Source organism: Dendrobates tinctorius, unplaced genomic scaffold (genome assembly GCF_039654945.1).
Source record: "Dendrobates tinctorius isolate UK_male_01 unplaced genomic scaffold, ASM3965494v1 ptg000250l, whole genome shotgun sequence".
In the NCBI taxonomy this organism is placed as follows: domain Eukaryota; kingdom Metazoa; phylum Chordata; class Amphibia; order Anura; family Dendrobatidae; genus Dendrobates; species Dendrobates tinctorius.
Genome location: NW_027361917.1, coordinates 10,128,630 through 10,148,354, shown reverse-complemented (window position 1 = coordinate 10,148,354; position 19,725 = coordinate 10,128,630). Strand labels below are relative to the sequence as shown.

General features: G+C 45.2%; 1 protein-coding gene across 2 annotated transcripts in view; it reads right to left on the bottom strand.

Annotated features, from left to right (window-relative positions):
* The window catches only part of CST7 (cystatin F), a 148,805-nt gene extending 131,394 nt beyond the window's left edge, over positions 1-17,411 (bottom strand). For both annotated transcript variants that reach the window (XM_073557469.1, XM_073557468.1), the window contains exon 1: positions 16,975-17,411. In XM_073557469.1, coding sequence (XP_073413570.1) covers positions 16,975-17,041 — 67 coding nt within the window. In that variant the 5' untranslated portion in view covers positions 17,042-17,411. The remainder of the gene's footprint in view (positions 1-16,974) is intronic.
* Between the last annotated feature and the right edge of the window lie 2,314 nt (positions 17,412-19,725).

Sequence of the window (19,725 nt, the reverse complement as noted above, 5' to 3'; positions counted from 1 at the left end):
CCAGGGGGAAACATGATCGTCCCTCAATTTCTGACGATGATGATGACGTGAGTGTGGAGTCTGAGGCTATCTCTTGTACCTCCACTGACTCTGAACTGAGAGTCATTTGTTTCTTTTTTTGCCCCTGGACTCCGAGAGAATACTAGTATGGGCGACGGCTTGTAGTTCCTCTCTAATGATGGCCCATATGTCTTTAGATGACACTGCGGCCCCCTGTCTGGTCTCCCTAATGCACTGTTTGCAGAGCCCCTTTTTTTTCTCTTTGGGGTAGGAGTCAGGGAGAGGCTGAGTGCATCAAGCGCATTCTTTGCTTAGTCTGGAAGAGGGGGGAGACATGGCTAGAAAAAAAGAGGGTGTCAGCTTAATAGGCAGAGTATGTTTTACGCACTCACCCAGTGAAGCTTATGGTACCGGATCAGATGGCTGAGAAGCAGTCCTGGCGTCACTTCTGCGAGTGGTGTCTGTAGATCCTCTGCCACAGCGGTCTCGGGACACCTGCAGAATCCCCCGTCGGGGGATGCACATCTCCTGGGGATGACATTACCTACCGCCGACCTTTGCGGCGTTCGTTTAAATAAACACTTATTTTTATTATTATATTTCTTTTTTTTTCCTCAACCTCGAAGTTCTTCAGTCACTTCCGGGTCCAGTCATGTGCTTCGCGCCTGCGCAGTAGCGCTAGTGGGCGCTCTGCACCTCAGCCATTGTGCCCCGGAAGTTAATCCATTACTTCCGGGGACCGGAGCATCGATGTCGGGCGGTGCATGCGCAGACCCGCTCTGTACGCCGGGCCGCGTCCCCTGGCCCTGGAAAGCCGCCGGTTGTTTTTTTTTTTGTGCCACTGGTGCCCTTACCCCTTCCAGTGCAGTGGCTCCTCTTAGTCCCAGAGCCACCGCTGGGCATCGGCGCTCCATGCGGCCTCCCCCGACGTGCTCCTGAGTGAGACCAGGCGGCCCTTCCCGGACCCGGTCATCACTCCAGACCATCCACCAGACGAGGGGGGAGCCATCTAACGGAATTCCCCCGACACTGCTTCTGGACCGCAGCCCCTGTCGTTCCGCAGAAACTGCACAGGCGGCATGCCTTGGCCCAGGTATGTCTTCTGAAGGATTCTTCCTGAGGTTCCCCTGGGAACAGGAAACCAAAACTGAGGAGGAGAGGCGGACCACCCCCTTTTATCTCTGTAGGTTTCCTGTTCCTTTGGGGCGGATCCCGCTACCTCCAGTGGGTACTGTCGTGGCGAAGGGTAAAACTGAAACCACATTTTTCCCACAAAAAAAAAGCGATTTCATAGAATCGCAGAGTTGGAAGGGACCTCCTTGGCCATCTGGTCCAACCCCCTGCTCAAAGCAGGATTCGCTAAATCATCCCAGACAGATGTCTGTCCAGCCTCTGTTTGAAGACTTCTATTGAAGGAGAACTCACCACCTCTCGTGGCAGCCTGTTCCACTCATTGATCACTCTAACCAGACCCAACTCTTTTTTCATCTTTGCAAGGGTAACAAGAGGAATTGCACCATACCATTTGTTATGCAATTTCTCCTGAGTACGCCAAAACTCCATATGTGGGGAAAACTATTGTTTGGGCGTACCGCAGGTCTCTGAAGGGAAGGAGTGACGTTTTGGAACGCAGACTTTGATTGAATTGTGTGCAGGGGTCATATTGTGTCTGTAAAGCCCCCGATGTGCTTAAGCCATCAAAAACACTTACAAGTCACTCCATTTTGGAAGCTAGACCCCTCAAAGAATTTATCTAGACATGTGATAAACATCTTGAAAACCCAGGTGCTTCATAGAATTTTACAACATTGATCTGTAAAAATTGAAAAAAAAACAAAAAAAAACCAAAAACTTTTTCCCCCCACAAAACTGTTGTTTTAGCCCCTTTTTTTTTCATTTTCACAAGGATAGCAGGAGAAAATGGATTCCTAAATTTGTTGTCCTGAGTATATGGTAGGGGGCTGGGTTGGGGGGTGGACCGCTGTTTACCACGACCAGATGACACGAACACCAGGCGATGGATGGACGAGGCGGAGACAGATCTCAGTTGTAACAGTTCCAGCTTTATTTGTCGTCCTCCTGACGACCACTGCCACGCACCGCAGCCGCCTGCACAATTCTCTGTTTCAAGGCTCAGGTACCTTTTCACCTCTCCTTTAGTCGTGTTGGTGTCCCTCGCGGATCTTTTGCTGGGGCTGTCCTAGACCCATCTACCACCAGCGCTTCACCTGCCCGAGGTCGCCGTCCAGTTGGCACTCCCGGGGCCTCACGTGTCCTGCAGTACGTCACCTCGCCTGTCCTGCGGTACGTCGTGTCAGGGCCACCCCCCTGACTGTCCTCTCCGGTTATTGTCAGGAGCGCCGCACTGAACTTTCTCACTGAGCCAGTGCGCGTGTCCTGAGTAAAGCGAAACAGTGCTCAAAGATACCTGTGGAGCGGGCAGCAACCGAATAGATGCGTACTTCAGAGCCGCAGGACCTAAAGCATGTGACTGCTATAGGCGTGGCCTAAACTCCACAGAGCTAGGAGCTGCAAGAGAATTCCTAGCAGAGTAACTGCGAGACAAAGTTACCAAGGGGCATAGACAGGGAGAATAGTCAGGATGTAGCCAATGAGTCACACACAGATATAGCTGCAAGGTACCAAAGGGGTGAGCAGAGAGTAGTCAGGTCACAGGCAATGAGTCATACACAGATAATAATGCAGTACAAAAGCAACAGGCAAACTCACAACGGGAAACAGAGCCGGGTCAGAACCATATAAACAAGCTATAGCAACAAACAGGCACACGGGGGTCAGCACACTAGGCCAAAGGCAAAAGTATAACTGGCAGGGATTGCAGCTTCCCAGGGGTTTAAGAAGCTCTCCCAGAACCAGAAAGAGGCCACAATCATTAACCCCAAGTGTGCAGGTCAAAACCTGCACAGAGCTCCAGACATTAGCCCCCGGTGTGCAGCTCAAAAACCTGCACTGGGATCATGACAGTTAGTCCCCTGGTCGAGCTTTCTCTGTTCCCAGTCTTCCTCTGCTAAGCTCCTCCCGGGACTGACTCTCTGGAACCCCAGCCACTCCTACTTATCCCCTCTCTCACCGGGAATTTCCCTCCTGGGTTCCTATCTCCCCGCCCCCCATGACTATGCGTTTCTCGAGCCATAAGCCGTTGTTAAGTCCAAAACTACTCTCCCCTGCCATCTTGTGGTCATTTCTCGGTACTGCACTCTCCTATCTCCCTTTCCTAGCTGTCACCCTTCTATCCTGTCAATCTCCATCTCTAATGCACAAACCGTCCTCGCCTACTACCAGTCAAGTCTGTCCGTCAAGTCACCTTCCCCACAAGTACACCAATACCCCATATGTGGTTGAAAACTACTTTTGAAGCACAGTGCAAATCTCAGAAGGGAAGAAGTGCCATATTGGAGTTCAGATTTTGCTGGAATGGTTTGAGGGTGCCATGTCACATTGGCAGAGATCCTGAGGTGCCAGAACAACAGAAACCCCCCATATATGACTTTATTTTACAAACTACACTCCCCAATGAAGCTTTGAGCTTTTTTATTTTAACGGGGCTAAGCATGGGTAATGACAAGGGGTTGTCCTAACAGTGGATAACCTTTTTAACAGTAATCCTATTTCTATCTAGAGGCAGGTTCACTAGAAAGATGCAGAATTCACACATTGTAATATACGGTATGACACAAAGAGGAAACCACATAATATTACCAATAACTGGAAGAGTGAATGTCAGAATAAAATGCCAGATGTGACTGACTCACGTTTGTCTCATCAATCATACATAAAGCAGTAGTAATCAGTGAGGTCCTTGGATTGTCTTACACAGAAAATTTTGACAAATCTTCTCTCTCACAACATTGCCATGTAATGGCCCAATTCCTTGCAGATTAAATTCTTCTTAAAGACAATATAAATCACAAAAAAAAACAAACAAACAAAAAAAAAACATTGGACAGCATTCTTTGTGTAGATCTAAAAGGGGTTGTCCAGTATTAGGACAGCCCCTTCTCATTCCCAATGTTTGGACTCGATAAAATAAAATCACTTATACTCACCTCTCATGCTGTTCTAGCACTCACATACCTAGCTCTCACTTGTGGTTGTTATGACATGTGAGCTTGGCACTCAATCACTGCTGGTGTCACTGTCCCCTCCTTCAAACGTATAAGTAATCAAGAGGAAGTGAGAGCTGTGGCTGCCTCTAATTTCCTCTTGATTACCAATACATCCAAAGGTGGGCACAGGGACACCAGCCGTGATTGGGAGCCAGGTTCATGAGTTTTAATCGCATGTAAGCCGACACAGTAGGTGAGTGTAGACGTTTATAATTTATTGGGGTCAAACATGGGGAATTAAAAGTAGTTGCCCAAGCAGTGTACAACTCCTTTAAGTTTGACATACATGTTAAATTAATGTCAGCCAAACCCACAGATTTCAGCAGGATCAGTAGACTTAATGTGTATGGGGGTGGCATATGCCACAGATAAAGTAGATCAGGCTGTGGATTTTAACATGTCCAATCCCTTTATTTTCATAGAAAAGAAGAGGTATGTGGCAGCTATTTTTTCTCTGTCCCTGTTCAGAACACATGCATGCACAGCTAAGGTGAACATACAAGTATATGCAGGAAGAGGTGAGGTCATGAGGAATGCTGGGTTTTCTTCCAATATTCTTAGGCGAGCAGGTATTCTGTTCTTGGAGAAGAAGCTTCTTGCCTTACTGCTTAAAAGACGCAAGATTATCAGGCAAAAAAACAACAACACAAATCTGGAAGAATCCATAGGCTAGTCAGTAACCTGACACGGATCCTATAAAACAAGCCTTGGCTATGCTTGTTTGTGCAATGAGATGGCATTTATGAAAACCTGCTTCCCATGGAGAGCTTTTGGAGTTTTTGCATGCAGAGGGGGGCAAACCTTCCACACCACAAAATAGGCATGGAATCACTAAGTTCTGCTAAGTGACATAAGGCTCCAAAGAAGTATGCATGGGTCAACTAAGTTTTAATATGTATATTTGGCATTTGTATTAATTGTATAAAGTGAAAAAAGATACTTACCTGTAATTTGATTTTCCTGAAAACCCATGACAGCACCTGAGAGTAGGATCTGCGCCATCACTGGACAGGAAGCCAAGAGCACAAAATAAAAAGGCAACTCCCACTTCCTCCTATAAAGTGATTTCCAAGAAGTCAAGTAGGAGTCACCCAAATTATAATCATTATTACTGTTACTTATTCATTAACTCAAGCCCAGTCTTCATTGTGAGAAGAGAAAATTGAGAGCCACCACCAGCCATAAGCCAGAGGGAGGGAGAATTAGGGTGCTGTCATGGGTTTCAGGAAAATAAAATTATTAAAAAGAAATTATTTTTTTATTGTTTACAACTTTTCCCTTTTTTTGAGAGGGTCTATATTTGTAGACTTAATTTATGTGCATGGTTATCTTCCTTGGATTTAATTAGATATTCTGTACTCATTAAATCATCTAACCAACAACAAAAAGTATATAAAAATATTCAGGATTGAGAGTCCTCAGTAGTTGATACCTTTTATCCACTGGCTAACACGGTACAAAGATATACATCTTTCCTGTATCAAAAAGTATATAGAAACTGATACTCAAGCCCCCGTTACACATAGCGATATCGCTAGCAATATCACTGTAACGTCACTGGTTTTGTGACGCAGCAGCGATATTGCTAGCGATATCGCTACATGTGATACCTCTGACTGGCTCCCCCGCTGGTTATCGCTGATCGCGCGAGAAGATCCTGGACCATTTTTCGTCGGGCGCTTCCTGCTGGGTTTCCTGTGGCGCCGACGAGCGACGTGTGGACGCGGGCAGGAGGACGTCAGGATCGCCGTGTCTGACAGGTAAGTAGCGACCTCCGACCCCTGCTATGTCGCTGGTGAGATCTGCCTGTGTGGCAGCTCACTAGCGACCACTTAGCGATGCACCAGCGATCCATGTCGTTGTCAGGATCGCTGGTGCATCGCTAATTGTAATGGTACCCTAAGACTTAGCATGTTAATGGAAACAAAAGTTAAGTGATTCAAAGAACCTGGTAATCTTAACAAGGTCTTGACTAGGGTTTCTACCCGCTATTGTTGACCTTTTCTTTCGAAGGTCCCCGGTAAGACCAGATATAGACAGTAAGAAATCTTTCTAGTGTCAATGATCATCTCATGGCTAAATATCTACCCAATTCTATGCTATCAAGAGTAGACTGAGCTTCCCTGAATGCCAAAAAGGGGTTTCAAAAACCAGCAGGAATAATTAGTACTTTATTATGAACTGACTTTAACAATCTCCCCCCACCCAGTGACTCTTAGGCCGGTTTCACACGTCCTGATGTGTCCGAAGCAGTACCGGAGATATCAGTGTCCTTGTGTGTAATATGTGTGGCAACGCTGTGCACAAGGAGCCGCACGGTCTGATATGGGGTTGAAGCTGTGTACAAGATCGACCGTGAAACAACAGAAACGTGAGACTGCAGAGTGTGTACAGCGCTGATACAAGTCACGTGTACCGTGAGGAGGTAGCGCGGTACAGATCCTGTAAAGTAGACGGAGCCGCACGGTCTGATGTGGCGGTGACGCTGTGCACAAGGAGGACAAGCTGCAGATAATGGACCTGATCTTTGCTTTAATCCATTTGCCTGATCAATATAGAGCTGACCGAGGAGCGTCTATAATGTGAAGGAACAGATTGCACCACGCCTGATGTAACCTGTACTGAAGCTATAGATGTTATACAGATGTTATGACCCCTCTCAATTGCACATATATTCAGGGCCATGCATCTGACCAGACGTGTCTGACCATGGATCTTTCAAAATCCATATTTCCAATTACTGATTTCTAATTACACTACTGTGAATTAGACTAGAATAGGACAGGAATTTGACTGTAAGGTAAAGGAATCTTTAACCACCACAATGTTTTGGTTTCTTCTCACTTTCACCCCCATACTTCTCTATTTTGTCCGATCTCCTGTAATCCCCCTACCTAGTAAGGAACTTGTCATTTCCCCCCTCCATCCTCCCCAGCCATCTCACCTCGTCCTCAGAATTGTTCCTCCACATACAATCCTTTTTCTCCAGACACACATGGCCACATCATGTCCTATCCTGCTCCCACCTTCTAACGCTCTGCTACTCCTCATTGCTGGCGATGTATCCCCAAATCCTGGCCCTCCTCAACACATCCCACACTCATTTCTAACATCCTGCCACGATCCTCTACACGTTTTTGCAACCATAACAACCTCATACCTATTCATCCAGCCCCCACTCCCCCGGTCCTCTTACCTGGCGCCTTATGGAATGCACGCTCTGTCTGCGACAAGCTGTCGTTTATCCATGACCTCTTTATTACCAACAAACTCTTCTTCCTTGCCATCACTGAAACCAGGCTCACTCCCTCTGACACAACCTTTCCAGCTGCGCTTTCCTATGGCGGATTCCATCTCTCTCACACCCCTCGCCCCAGCAACAAACGTGGTGGAGGAGTTGGCTTACTCCTGTCTGATACCTGCTCCTTTACCCCAATTCAACTTCCACCATCCGCTACTCTTCCCTCGTTCGAGGTGCACTCCGTCCGCATTTATTCCCCCTCCAACTGGCTGTCATCTACTGCCCCCCTGAACTAGCCATCTCCACCTTTCTCAAACACTTCACCACCTGGCTACTCCATTTCCTCTCTGCTGACATCCCCACCATCATCATGGGCGATTTCCACATCCCCATTGACACTTCCACCTCATCTGCCTCTAAACTTATATCACTGACTGCCTCCTTTGGCCTCACTCAATGGTCCTCTGCGGCCACTCACAAAGATGGTCACACGCTGGACCTTATCTTCACCCGTCTCTTTTCCCTCACCAATCTCACTAACTTACCCCACCTCCTGTCCGACCACAATCTACTGACATTCTCTTCCCTCTCCTCTCTGACTGCACAAACCCCACTCCACAAACTTGCTCTCCCTCGCAGAAATCTCAAACACCTCAATTTGCAATCACTCTCTGAGTTCCTTCTCCCTCTCACAGACATAGCTTCCCTTCATGACACAGATGCTGCTGCCACCTTTTATAACACCACAATAACAGCAACACTTGATCCAGCCCCCTCATGCAGAGCAAAACTCGTACAATCAACAGGCAGCCCTGGCTGACCAGCCTGACCAAAGAACTGAGACTGGTTTCCAGGGCCGCTGAGCGGAGATGGAAGAGAACCCGTTCTACCGAGCACTTCAATGAATACAAGCAGTCGCTTGCCAGCTTCAAGTACACGCTCTCTGCCGCAAAACAAACTTACTTTGCATCCCTCATATCCTCACTGTCTCACAACCCTAAACAGCTTTTCAACACTTTCAATTCTCTACTCAGTCCCACAGCACCTCCTCCATCTCCTCTCATTTCTGCTGAAGACTTTGCCTCCTTCTTTAAGCAGAAGATCGTTACGATCAGAGAAAGCTTTGGCCCACAGCCCCCAATGCCCCTCTTAGGCTAGTTTCACACTTGCTTTTTTTTGCAGCGCGTTTTTCCCGCAAAAAAACGCATTGAAAAAACGCATACATAAGCATACAACTGCTGCGTTTTTTTCAAGCATTTTTATGAGCATGCATGAAAAAAACGCAGCGTTTTTATGCGTTTGTATGCGTTTTTAGCGCGTTTTTACCGCGTTTGCGTTTTTTTCCAACATTTTTAGGTGGCCCCTCACACTACCCAAACCATGACTTTACTAACCCTAACCCTGACCCTAACCCTAACCCTAACCCTGACCCTAACCCTAACCCTAACCCTGACCCTAACCCTTAACCAAATCATACTTAACCCTAACCCAAACCCTAAACCCTAACTAACCCTAACCCTAACTCTAACCCTGACCCTAACCCTAACCCTAACCCTGACCCTAACCCTAACCCTAACCCTAACCCTGACCCTAACCCTAACCCTAACCCTGACCCTAACCCTTAACAAAACCATACTTAACCCTAACCCTGACCCTAACCCTAACCCTGACCCTAACCCTAACCCTGACCCTAACCCTAACCCTAACCCTAACCCTGACCCTAACCCTTAACAAAACCATACTTAACCCTAATCCTGACCCTAACCCTGACCCTAACCCTTAACCAAACCATACTAAACCCTAACCCTGACCCAAAACCCAACCCTAACCCTGACCCTGACCCTAACCCTAACCCTAAACCCCCTTAACTAACCCTAACTCTAACTCAAACCCATAAATTCCATGGTTAAAAAAAAAACGCATATGCAAAAAAACGCTTACATGAGCATGCCAGTGCGCACATATGCGCATCCATAGGCTATAATGGCCCTTTTTAGCGCAAAACGTGCGCATATGTGCGCATGCGCTTTTTTGCAGGGCCAAAAAATGCAACATGATGCGTCTGGAAAATCCAATCGCACACCCCAAAAAAACGCAGCGCATGAAAATCGCATACATGCGCTTACAAGCGCGCAAGTATGCGCACCCATGTTAAAGATAGGGGAAAAAACGCATGCGCAGGTTAGCGTTTTTTTCCAGCGCTAAAAAACGCAAATGTGAAACCAGCCTTAGCCGCTCAAAACCAGCTTCTCCACCATGACAGAAGATCAGCTCTCCACCCTCCTGTCAAGATCACACCTCACCACTTGTGCGCTAGACCCACTCTCGTCCTACCTCATCCCTAACTTTGCCACAGCCTTCATTCCAACTCTAACACACCTCTTCAACCTTTCACTTACAAATGGTGTCTTTCCCTCATCCTTCAAACATGTCTCAATCACACCCATCCTCAAAAAACCCTCCCTCGACCCATCCTCTGTGTCTAACTATCGCCCGATATCTCTTCTCCCTTTCGCCTCAAAACTACTGGAACAGCATGTATATCTTGAACTGTCCTCCCACCTCTCCTACTGCTCCCTCTTTGACCAGTTACAATCTGGCTTCCGACCGCATCACTCAACTGAAACTGCCCTAAAGTCACTAACGACCTACTAACCGCCAAGAGCAAGCGACACTACTCTGTCCTTCTCCTGGACCTGTCTTCTGCCTTCGACACCGTGGACCATTCCCTCCTGCTACAGATTCTCTCATCTCTTAGCACCCCAGACTTGGCCCTATCCTGGATCTCATCATACCTAACAGACTGAAAATTTAGTTTCTCCCTCTCATACACCACCTTCTCACCTCGCCCCTTGTCTGTCGGTGTTCCTCAAGGCTCAGTCCTCGGACCCCTACTCTTCTCCATCTACACCTTCGGCCTGGGACAGCTCATAGAATCCCACGGCTTGCAGTACCACCTCTACGCCGATGACACGCAGATCTACCTATCTGGGCCTGACCTCACCTCCTTACTGACCAAAATCCCACAATGTCTGTCTGCTATTTTCTGCTCGCTTTCTCAAACTGAACATGGACAAAACAGAATTCATCATCTTTCTCCCATCTCACTCTACCCCTCCACCAGACCTATCCATGAATGTCAATGGCTGCTCGCTTTCCCTAGTCCCGCAGGCTCGGTGCCTTGGGGTGATACTCAACTCTGCCCTCTCTTTCAAACCACATATCCAAGCCCTTGCCTCCTCCTGCTGCCTCAGACTCAAAAATATTTCCCGGATCCGTGCATTCCTCAACCATGAAACCACACAAAAACTAGTGCACGCCCTTATCTCCCACTTCGACTACTGCAACCTCCTACTCTCTGGCCTCCCCTCCAGCACTCTGGCACCACTCCAGTCCATCGTACACTCTGCACCCCAACTAATCCACCTATCTCCCCCCTATGCGAGGCCCTTCACTGGCTTCCTATTGTCCAGAGGCTCCAGTTCAAAACCCCAACCATGACATACAAAGCCATCCACAACCTGTCTCCTCCATACATCTGTGACATGGTCTCCCGGTACCTACCAACACGCAACCTTCGATCCTCTCAAGATCTCCTTCTCTACTCTCCCCCTCAACTCTTCTTCCCACAACCGCATACAAGATACAAGACTCCCCATACTCTGGAACTCTCTGCCGCAACACATCAGACTCTCACCAACAAAGGAAACCTTCAAGAGGAACCTTAAGACCCACCTGTTCCAACAAGCTTACAGCCTGCAATGATACTCGGTCTACTCAAACACCACACAACCAGCTCTACCCTCTCCTAATGTAACCTCACCCATCCCTGTAGACTGTGAGCCCTCGCGAGCAGGGTCCTCTCTCCTTCTGTACTTGTGTGACCCTTGTCTTGCATATGTTTATTGTACTTGTCTATATTTCCCATTTTCCTCATGTAAAGCGCCATGGAATAAATAGCGCTATATAAATGTATAATATTACTATTATCATCATCATCATCATCTGTGTGCCGAAACTGTGATCTGCCATGACTTTTTCTCACGGTGCAGCTATCGGGATCACCTCTATATACACCGATAGCTGCTACTGTGCAGGCCATTTTAAAATGGATTTTTTTTGTACTATCAGAATAATCTCAATTACAGCGATTACTAACACATTACACATGCGATTATGCTGCAGGGCAGGGGCCACAGCTGGCACCTGCCTGCAGAAGGCTTTTTTTCCAGTATGTACATATATTCATTATATAAACTAGTGGGCAGGTAACTGAGGGATCTGTCAGAAGCCTTAGGGCCCCGTTACATTTAGCGATGCACCAGCGATCCCGACCACGATATGACCCGGCCAGGATCGCTGGTGCATCGCTAAATGGTCGCTAGTGAGCTGCCAAACAGGCAGATCTCAGCAGCGACGCAGCAGCGGTCGTTACTTACCTGTCAGACATGGCGATGATGACGTCCTCCGCCCCTCGTCCACGCATCGCTCGTGGGCACCAGCAGGAAGCCCAGCAGGAAGCTGCCGCCAAGAAACGGCCCAGGACGTTCTCGCGCGATCAGCGATAGCCAGCAGGTGAGACGGTCGGAGGTAAGTATCACATGTAGCGATATCGCTAGCAATATCGCTGCTGCGTCACAAAATTGGTGACGCTTTAGTGATATTGCTAGCGATATCACTATGTGTAAAGCCCCATTTACACATGAATAAGCAGAGCACCACATGAAGACCCCCAACAGGCCGCCCCGGAGCACGGGCATATCATTAACTCAAAACTGCAGATAAAGATTAAACAACCACCACAAGAGGGATTTCAGCACAACAGGTATCATTTTAATCAGTATAACGGCGCCGACCTGACACTGTCTATAGGTTACCGTACAGAATCCTGCTGATACAATCCAACAATGCAACTATTGTAAACAGTTAAGAAAAGAATTAAGAGAACAAGTGATCACTATCACCTCTGATACACCAAGCATACTGCCTGGATATTTAACCAAGTCACCAACTTAGTTGAATCTACCAGCTTTAGGATTTTAGGATTTAAATCCCAAAATACAGGCCATTTTTTTACTTAAACTGGTAAAATACACTGGTTATGAAATACTTTTACCAGATCTGGTATAACTCCATTTTTTTTTAGGAGGATAGACTGGTGATATTGATGGATCAGTCCTATATTGGCAAGGCCAATTTACACCTCCATTAGGAGTTTCCCATTTGGCACAATCAAGTTCATCTTACCACTCCATACCAGGAGGGTAGATTTGGGGCAATTGGTGGTTTATCTGTTTTTTTTGCCTTCCTGTAATGTCTGGCAGAGTGTCTCAGGAATACACTGCCATAACAGTGTATGTCCAGAGATGCTGTACCAGCTTTGGTCCCAGGGGATACACTGTGCCATACCAAGCCGTGTTCCCCTCGCTGGAAGAGATGCTTGCTGCTCAGTCGCTCCTAATTCTGCTAAGACAAGGTTAGTGTTCCCCCATCACTGCTGTCCACACTGGAGCTCACAATCTATATTCCCTATCAGTATGTCTTTGGAATGTGGGAGGACCGGCGAACCCCAAGGAAACAAGCTCAAACATGGAGGGGACATACAAATTTCTTGCAGATATGATCCTTGGTAGAATTTGAACCCAGGACCCCAGCACCGTGTTCAAGTGCTAGCCACCGTGTGCCCATGTCCTCTCTCTGAGTTACTAGTAATATATACTTACACCAATTATACTATATTTGCTCGAGCAAATGATCATAAAAATTGGATGAATGCTATACATCGTCTTGGTGGATAGTATTCGTCCCCAAGTTCGTCAGATGGGAAAAAAAAAACGTGCACCATCCAATCGTACTCAACCATTCAGGTCTATGGGTCCGTGGAAAAGAAATAGATGACATCCAATTGTGGCTCGATTTTCACAAACTGAAAGAATGGAGGAGATCGAAATTTTTTTTTTCCCTTCACATTCAAGAGAATTGGATCACTCTCTGATTACACTAGCTTAAGGGCTCGCTCATACAGGCGTATAATACGGAGGAGTGCAATGTGAGAAAATCTCACATTGCACTGTGACCAGTGTTATTCAAAGAAGCAGAGAAGATCTGTGAATATTTTCTTATGCCAATTCGGAAAACAAAACAAAAAAAAACATAAAAACAAAAACAAAACCGGTAGTGTATCTAGTACGATGAACACCCATTCAAGCCAATGAAGGAGTGCAAAACATCGGACTGGCACTCGAATGTGAGCTGAGTGCAGTTGGATATATGCCGAGACAGGCAATGGAGAAGTTGGAGAAATTAATCTCTCCTTCGCACCTGTGATCGATTCTAACATGAGTGCAGGTCGGAGCACAGAGCACTGACACTAGTTTGAGCCGAGTGTCATTAGCATCTTGCAGCCGATGCTATTCACTAATGTGACCCCGGCCGAATACTGCCCGTATTTTCCATTTTTTGGTCATGTCGTTTTTCTGCACTTTGTGGCTCTGTTTCTAACTTCTCCATATTTTATTTTGTGAATTCTAATTTTTTTGTCAAATATCTCCTATTTGTGTGCCATCTAACTCAATTTTCTCCAAGTTTATATGATTGTTCTGCGTTTGCACTTATTATACAGCTCTGGCAAAAATTAAGAGACCACCACATCAAAACCCTGTCATGGGCAGCCCATTCTCCAGATCTGAACCCCACTGAAAGCCTCTGTAATGTAATCAAGAGGATGATGGATAGTCACAAGCCATCAAACAAAGAAGAACTGCTTACATTTTTGAGCCAGTAGCAGTGTGAAAGACTGGTGGCAAGAATGCCAAAACGTATGAAAGCTGTTTTTAAAAATCATGGTTATTCCTCAAAATATTGATTTCTGAACTCTTCCTGAGTTAAAACATTAGTATTGTTGTTTCTAAATAATTATGAACTTATTTTCTTTTCATTATTAGAGGTCTGAAAGCACTGCATTTTTTTTAATTTTGACCATTTTTCTTTGTCAGAAAAAAAATGCAAAATTTATTGCTTGGAAATTCAGAGACATGTTGTAAGAAGTTTATAAACTAAAACAATAATTTACATTTTACTCAAAAATATTCTAATAAAGAGAAAAATCAGACAAACTGAACATTTGAAAGTGGTCTCTTAACTTTTGCCAGTGCTGTATATCCTATCAACACTACTGTAGTATTATCATTCAATGCACACGTTGTTATAAGTACTATTCTAATTATTACATTCAGATGTGGATTTTGCAGCGTTTTTCTTGTAGTTTTCATGCCTTGAAAAGGACGAAATACACAATGACCTCTGCGCAAAGAATTGACAATCCATGCCTCTTGTTAATGTGTATGAGATTTATTGAAATATAATATTTAGGTAATATTCTACGACACTGCGAATTTTCAATAAGTTCGCAACATGTGAACATCCCCTAAAATTACTGGTCTGGCCTCATTCAGACGTCCCTTTTTCATGTATCGTACTTTTTCTATTCATGTTTTTCTCAAACCCATTATAATCTATGTGGTTATTCACATGTGTGATTTTTTTGTGTCTGCAAAAAAACAAAACAAAATAAATAATCATGGCATCATATCAGTTTTTGATGCCAGTCATACAGATACACATTACCCACACGAGTATATGTCTCCATGAAAATCACGGTCAGTCTATAATCTGTGCTGTCCATCTTTAAAACTGTAGTGAATAGGAGTTTTGTTATGTTTTTTTTAAATTTTTTTAGTTTTTTTTTTTAAAATCTATATATGATGGTAAAAACTGACAAACAGATCAAAGACTGATGAAATTGAGATGAAAAATACTGAAGACACTCGGATCATTTTTTTTTTGTATTCATGAAATATCTCTGATGTGTAAATGAGGCCTTAGATGAAGCTGCACAGGCTCCTCGCTCTGCTATACAACAGAAGTTACCTTTCTCAGCTCTGCTGCATCTTTAAAATGAGAGCCTTTTAGTTCAAGACATTCATTCACGTCTTCTATTACCTCGTAACTCACGTTTCCGCTAATCTCTCTTAGGCCACGTTCACACGTTAAGTATATGGTGAGTTTTTTACCTCAGTATTTGAAAGCCAAAACCAGGAGTGGAACAGTCACAGGAAAAGTATAAGGCTATGTGCACACGCTGCGTTTTTTGCTGCGGTTCCGCTGCGGTTTTGGCCCTGCGGAACCGCAGCAGTTCCGCAGACATGGTACTTTACCATGTTAGCCTATGGGTTTTCAAAACCGCAGTGCTCACGCTGCGTTTTTTCCGTGCGGTTTTGCTGTGGTTTTTTTTCCCGCAGCATGTCAATTGTTTCTGCGGATTCTGCTGCGGTTTCACACCTTTAACATAGTAGAGGTGTGAAACCGCAGGACAAAACCGCAGGCCACTTTACCTGCGGTTCCGCGGTAAAAAACCCGCAGGTGAATCTGCAGTGTGTGCACATAGCCTAAGAGTTCGCTCACACGACCAAATAACACGGCTGAGCGCTCTCCCATGTTTTATTAGACAGCACTCCACCCATTGTTATACGACGGGCCAGTGCAGATATGTGATTTTTTTCTGATGTGGATTCGACATGAGAAAACAATCGCAGCATGCTGCTGTTGCATCCGACGATCGGATCGCGCGCCCTCATACAAGTGCAGTCCAACAGATGCAAACACAATAGGGAAAGTAAGTTTCCCGTCTTCTCCCCACAGTGTGCTGCTATTCTCTCATGTGAGAGAATCGTGTCACAGTAGGATGACGCTCAACTTGCGTTCTGACAGGAGTTTGAGCCGAGTGTCATTAGCGAATCGGCCCGGTACTCTTGCGTGAGAGAATATACCACCGTGTGACCCCATCCTTATAGAAACACGTCACCATTTCTGCATTTTTCACCCACTCCTAGTTTTGGCTTACAAATACTGAGGTAAAAAACTCAACGTGTGCACATGGCCTTAGGTTAAGTTCCAGCACCGAGTTTTTGGTAAGTTTTTGATGCTGATATTTTTGCTGAGCAAAAAGCGCAATGTCTTACGATTGCCGCAAAGTGGATGGGATTTAGAGAGACTTCTCCTGCCCACTGTGCTTTTAGTTGCTCAGTGTAATCTGAGCTGCGGGTTTCAAATCCTCGACGTGTCAGTTTCTCGTGCAGTTTTGCATGTCTGTGGTGGAAAGTCCTCAAAAACGCACGTTCCTCAAACACGTCTATTAATGAAGTTTCGTTAGAATATCAGGAAGCATCAAAAACAAAAGCAGCTTCATGTAAAAAAAACAAAAAACAAAACATAAAACATACCAGAAAGAAACAAATAACTGCGGCGTCAAAAATGCAACGTAAAAAAAAATGCAAGTAACTTACTGTAATTTACCTAATAGGCGCAAAAAAATCTCATCAAATACTGATTGTGGGAACATGGCCTTATCATTTTGTAGCTGTTGGATATTCTAGAATGATAAAATACTCGGTTCTAAAATAATAAAAATCGAATAAAAAAAAACGACAGCGAGTCACGGCAAGTAAAGGAACAGAAAATAATAAATTTCACCGATCAGTGTTTTTTACTCATTCGCCTTGAGGTCCCACATAAGATATCACAGAGGTATATACGCTGTATACTCACCACTGAGAGCCCCAGATGAAGCACTGGCTGCTAGGAATAGGAGTACAAAGCTCCAGGGAGCTGCCATGTTGTCCGGTAGTTCACAGCGCAGCAGATGATGAGGAAAGTACTGTTCTCTGTCCGCAGCTATCACAGGAAGACAAGTTTGTGTGTGGAAACTTACTGGTTACTAATGGTTCATACTGCAGTCTTCCTGTTACCCACTGCAGCTCCACAGACACTGATAAGCCCTCATACACACAATTAATTAGGCCAGGCTTACTAAAAGGGAACAATCACATATTGGGCTAAACAGGAGCTTGAAATAAAGTATACATTGATTTTTTTTCTCTTTTTTTTCTTATATCTTACACATCCTTAACTATGTGATTTGGAAATGACTATTCAGTAATGACTTCACTGCTGCCTCCTATACAAGTATGTGTTAACCACTTCCTGGCTAGATGAGGATGATGGCTATCAGACCCCTGCTGCACTGACTTATGGGGGAATTGCTACTTTTTTATGGTGCGTAAAAATTGTACATTTATCACCTAATGAAGAGCTGTCTGGTAGCAGAATCTCTTTATTTGCTTTGTTATCTTTAATCTATTTTACGTTTTTTTTTTCTTATTTGCCAGAAACGGTTATTCTGTTAATCCCACTTGTGACCACTAGAGGCTGCTATTTGCTAAGACATCTTTTTTTCGAAGTCGAGAAAAAAAATGGATCGTTTTCCATGGTGTGTTGGATACGATTTTCACAGATTTTTGGTCCTCTTACCCATTTTTAGCATTGAGGTGCCGTTCATTTTTCTTGTATGCAAAAAAAAATAATTCCAAGAGTGTTGTACTCATTATTAGTAATAAGAGACAACTCTCAGATAACACACTAATAGCTTCCGTTGCAGTCCGGTTTTTTTTTATCATAGATGCATTGATCACCGGCGCATGCGCATTAATGCTTTTCGGCTTTGCCCGCAGTTGGGCAAAACAAACTGCGCACGTGCGATTGGAAATTGCAATGCGCACGCATGTAATCTGGACAACAACTACAGATATTACCTTAAAGATTGCGTAGAGCAGCCAAGGAGGGGTGGAGGAAGGAGCAAAACACCGCCCATCGGATCGGACTCAACTTATTTACATACCGTGCCAAATTGAGGTGACAGATTCCCTTTAATGACTTGGACGTATGGATATGTCCAAGGTCATGAAGTGGTCAAATACACTCATCAACATTTAAATTACAGCGCCAAGAAACAAATGTCAAGGAATTATGAAGATCACAGGATGATGGACATTTTAATGATATACCAATGATAAAAAATTGAAGGAACATTTTACAAACATCTCAAATTATTCAGTAGCACATATGAGTGCTACATGGAGGAATTCCCACACTTAGGGCCCCGTCACACATAGCGACTCACCAGTGATCCCGACAACGATATGAACTTGTCAGGATCGCTGGTGAATCGCTACATGATCGCTGGTGAGCTGCCAAACAGGCAGATCTCAGCAGCGATCAGGACAGCGACACGCAGGTAACAAACAACGCACGTCACTTAGAAACCCGATGTTTACCTTGGTTACCAGCTCCTTGCACCAGCGTGCTGGTATCTAACGTACACATCGGGTTTCTAAGCGCCGTGCTGCGCTTAGAAACCCGATGATTACCTTGGTTACCAGCTCCAGCTCGCTGATCGCTGGTCTCCCGCCTGCCACACGCAGCGATGCATGCTGGCCAGCGGGAGACCAATGATCAAAAAAATGTCCAGGCCATTCGAGGACAATCAGCGATACCCGGCAGATCGCTGTGTGTGACGGGAGCTTTACTCTCATTGGCTGCTATCAGTGAGGTTATTAATGTTTGCTTGAGGAATGTTCCGCCATGCTGAATGCACTTAGGCAAATCAAGATCTGCAGCTGGTTCATTTGTAATTGCCAACCAACAGGCTTGGACTGGAACACAGGAGAACAGGAGAATCCTCTGGTGGGCCCCTGTGCAAGAGTGGGCTACCACTCTCTTATATGAGCAGTACTTGGCACTATATACTTGGAATCACTATGCACAAAGGAAACATCTTGTTCATTTACCAATCTACCCAGTTCATTGTCACATACATTTGTGATTGAGGATAATGTCACATTTGCGTGTAGTTGAAAAATGGGGCCAATGACATAGCAGTTGTGTTCAATGGCACCCAAGCTCCATGGCATACAAGTCTGGAGAAGCTGTAGGCCATAGTAGCATGGTTAGGTTGCTCCTACTAGCATAAGCAACATGCGGCCTTGAGTTGAATCCGGCTCCATGGACTTGCAATGAGGACTAGATTATTGTAGATTTTGCCACATCACACCACAATTCTATGATTAGGACAGTTGTGACATTCCAATGTGAAGGCCTCTTCATGGCATTGTCCGTGTGATCCCCAGGCCAATCTCCTGCAATCATTGCTTCCTAGACAAAAGTGGCTCTCATCAGTAAAGAGGCTCCATTCCAGCCACCATTGCCATCTTGTGCTGTCCAATATGGTGCACATGCCTTCTGATAGTTTGTGTAGACAATGTTTGATGTTTTAGTCTAGGTACATGACATTCAATTTAATTTACATTACAAAATGAAGCAATTGTGGAACCAGTGGTACGGCCATTACTCCAGGAGCCATTTTGCTATAATGCTAGGTCATACGTTATTTGTGCTACTTTGAGCAACATACGTGTCTACAAATGCTGTCGTGGCCTGCAGTGTCTTCGGACTTGTTTCCCA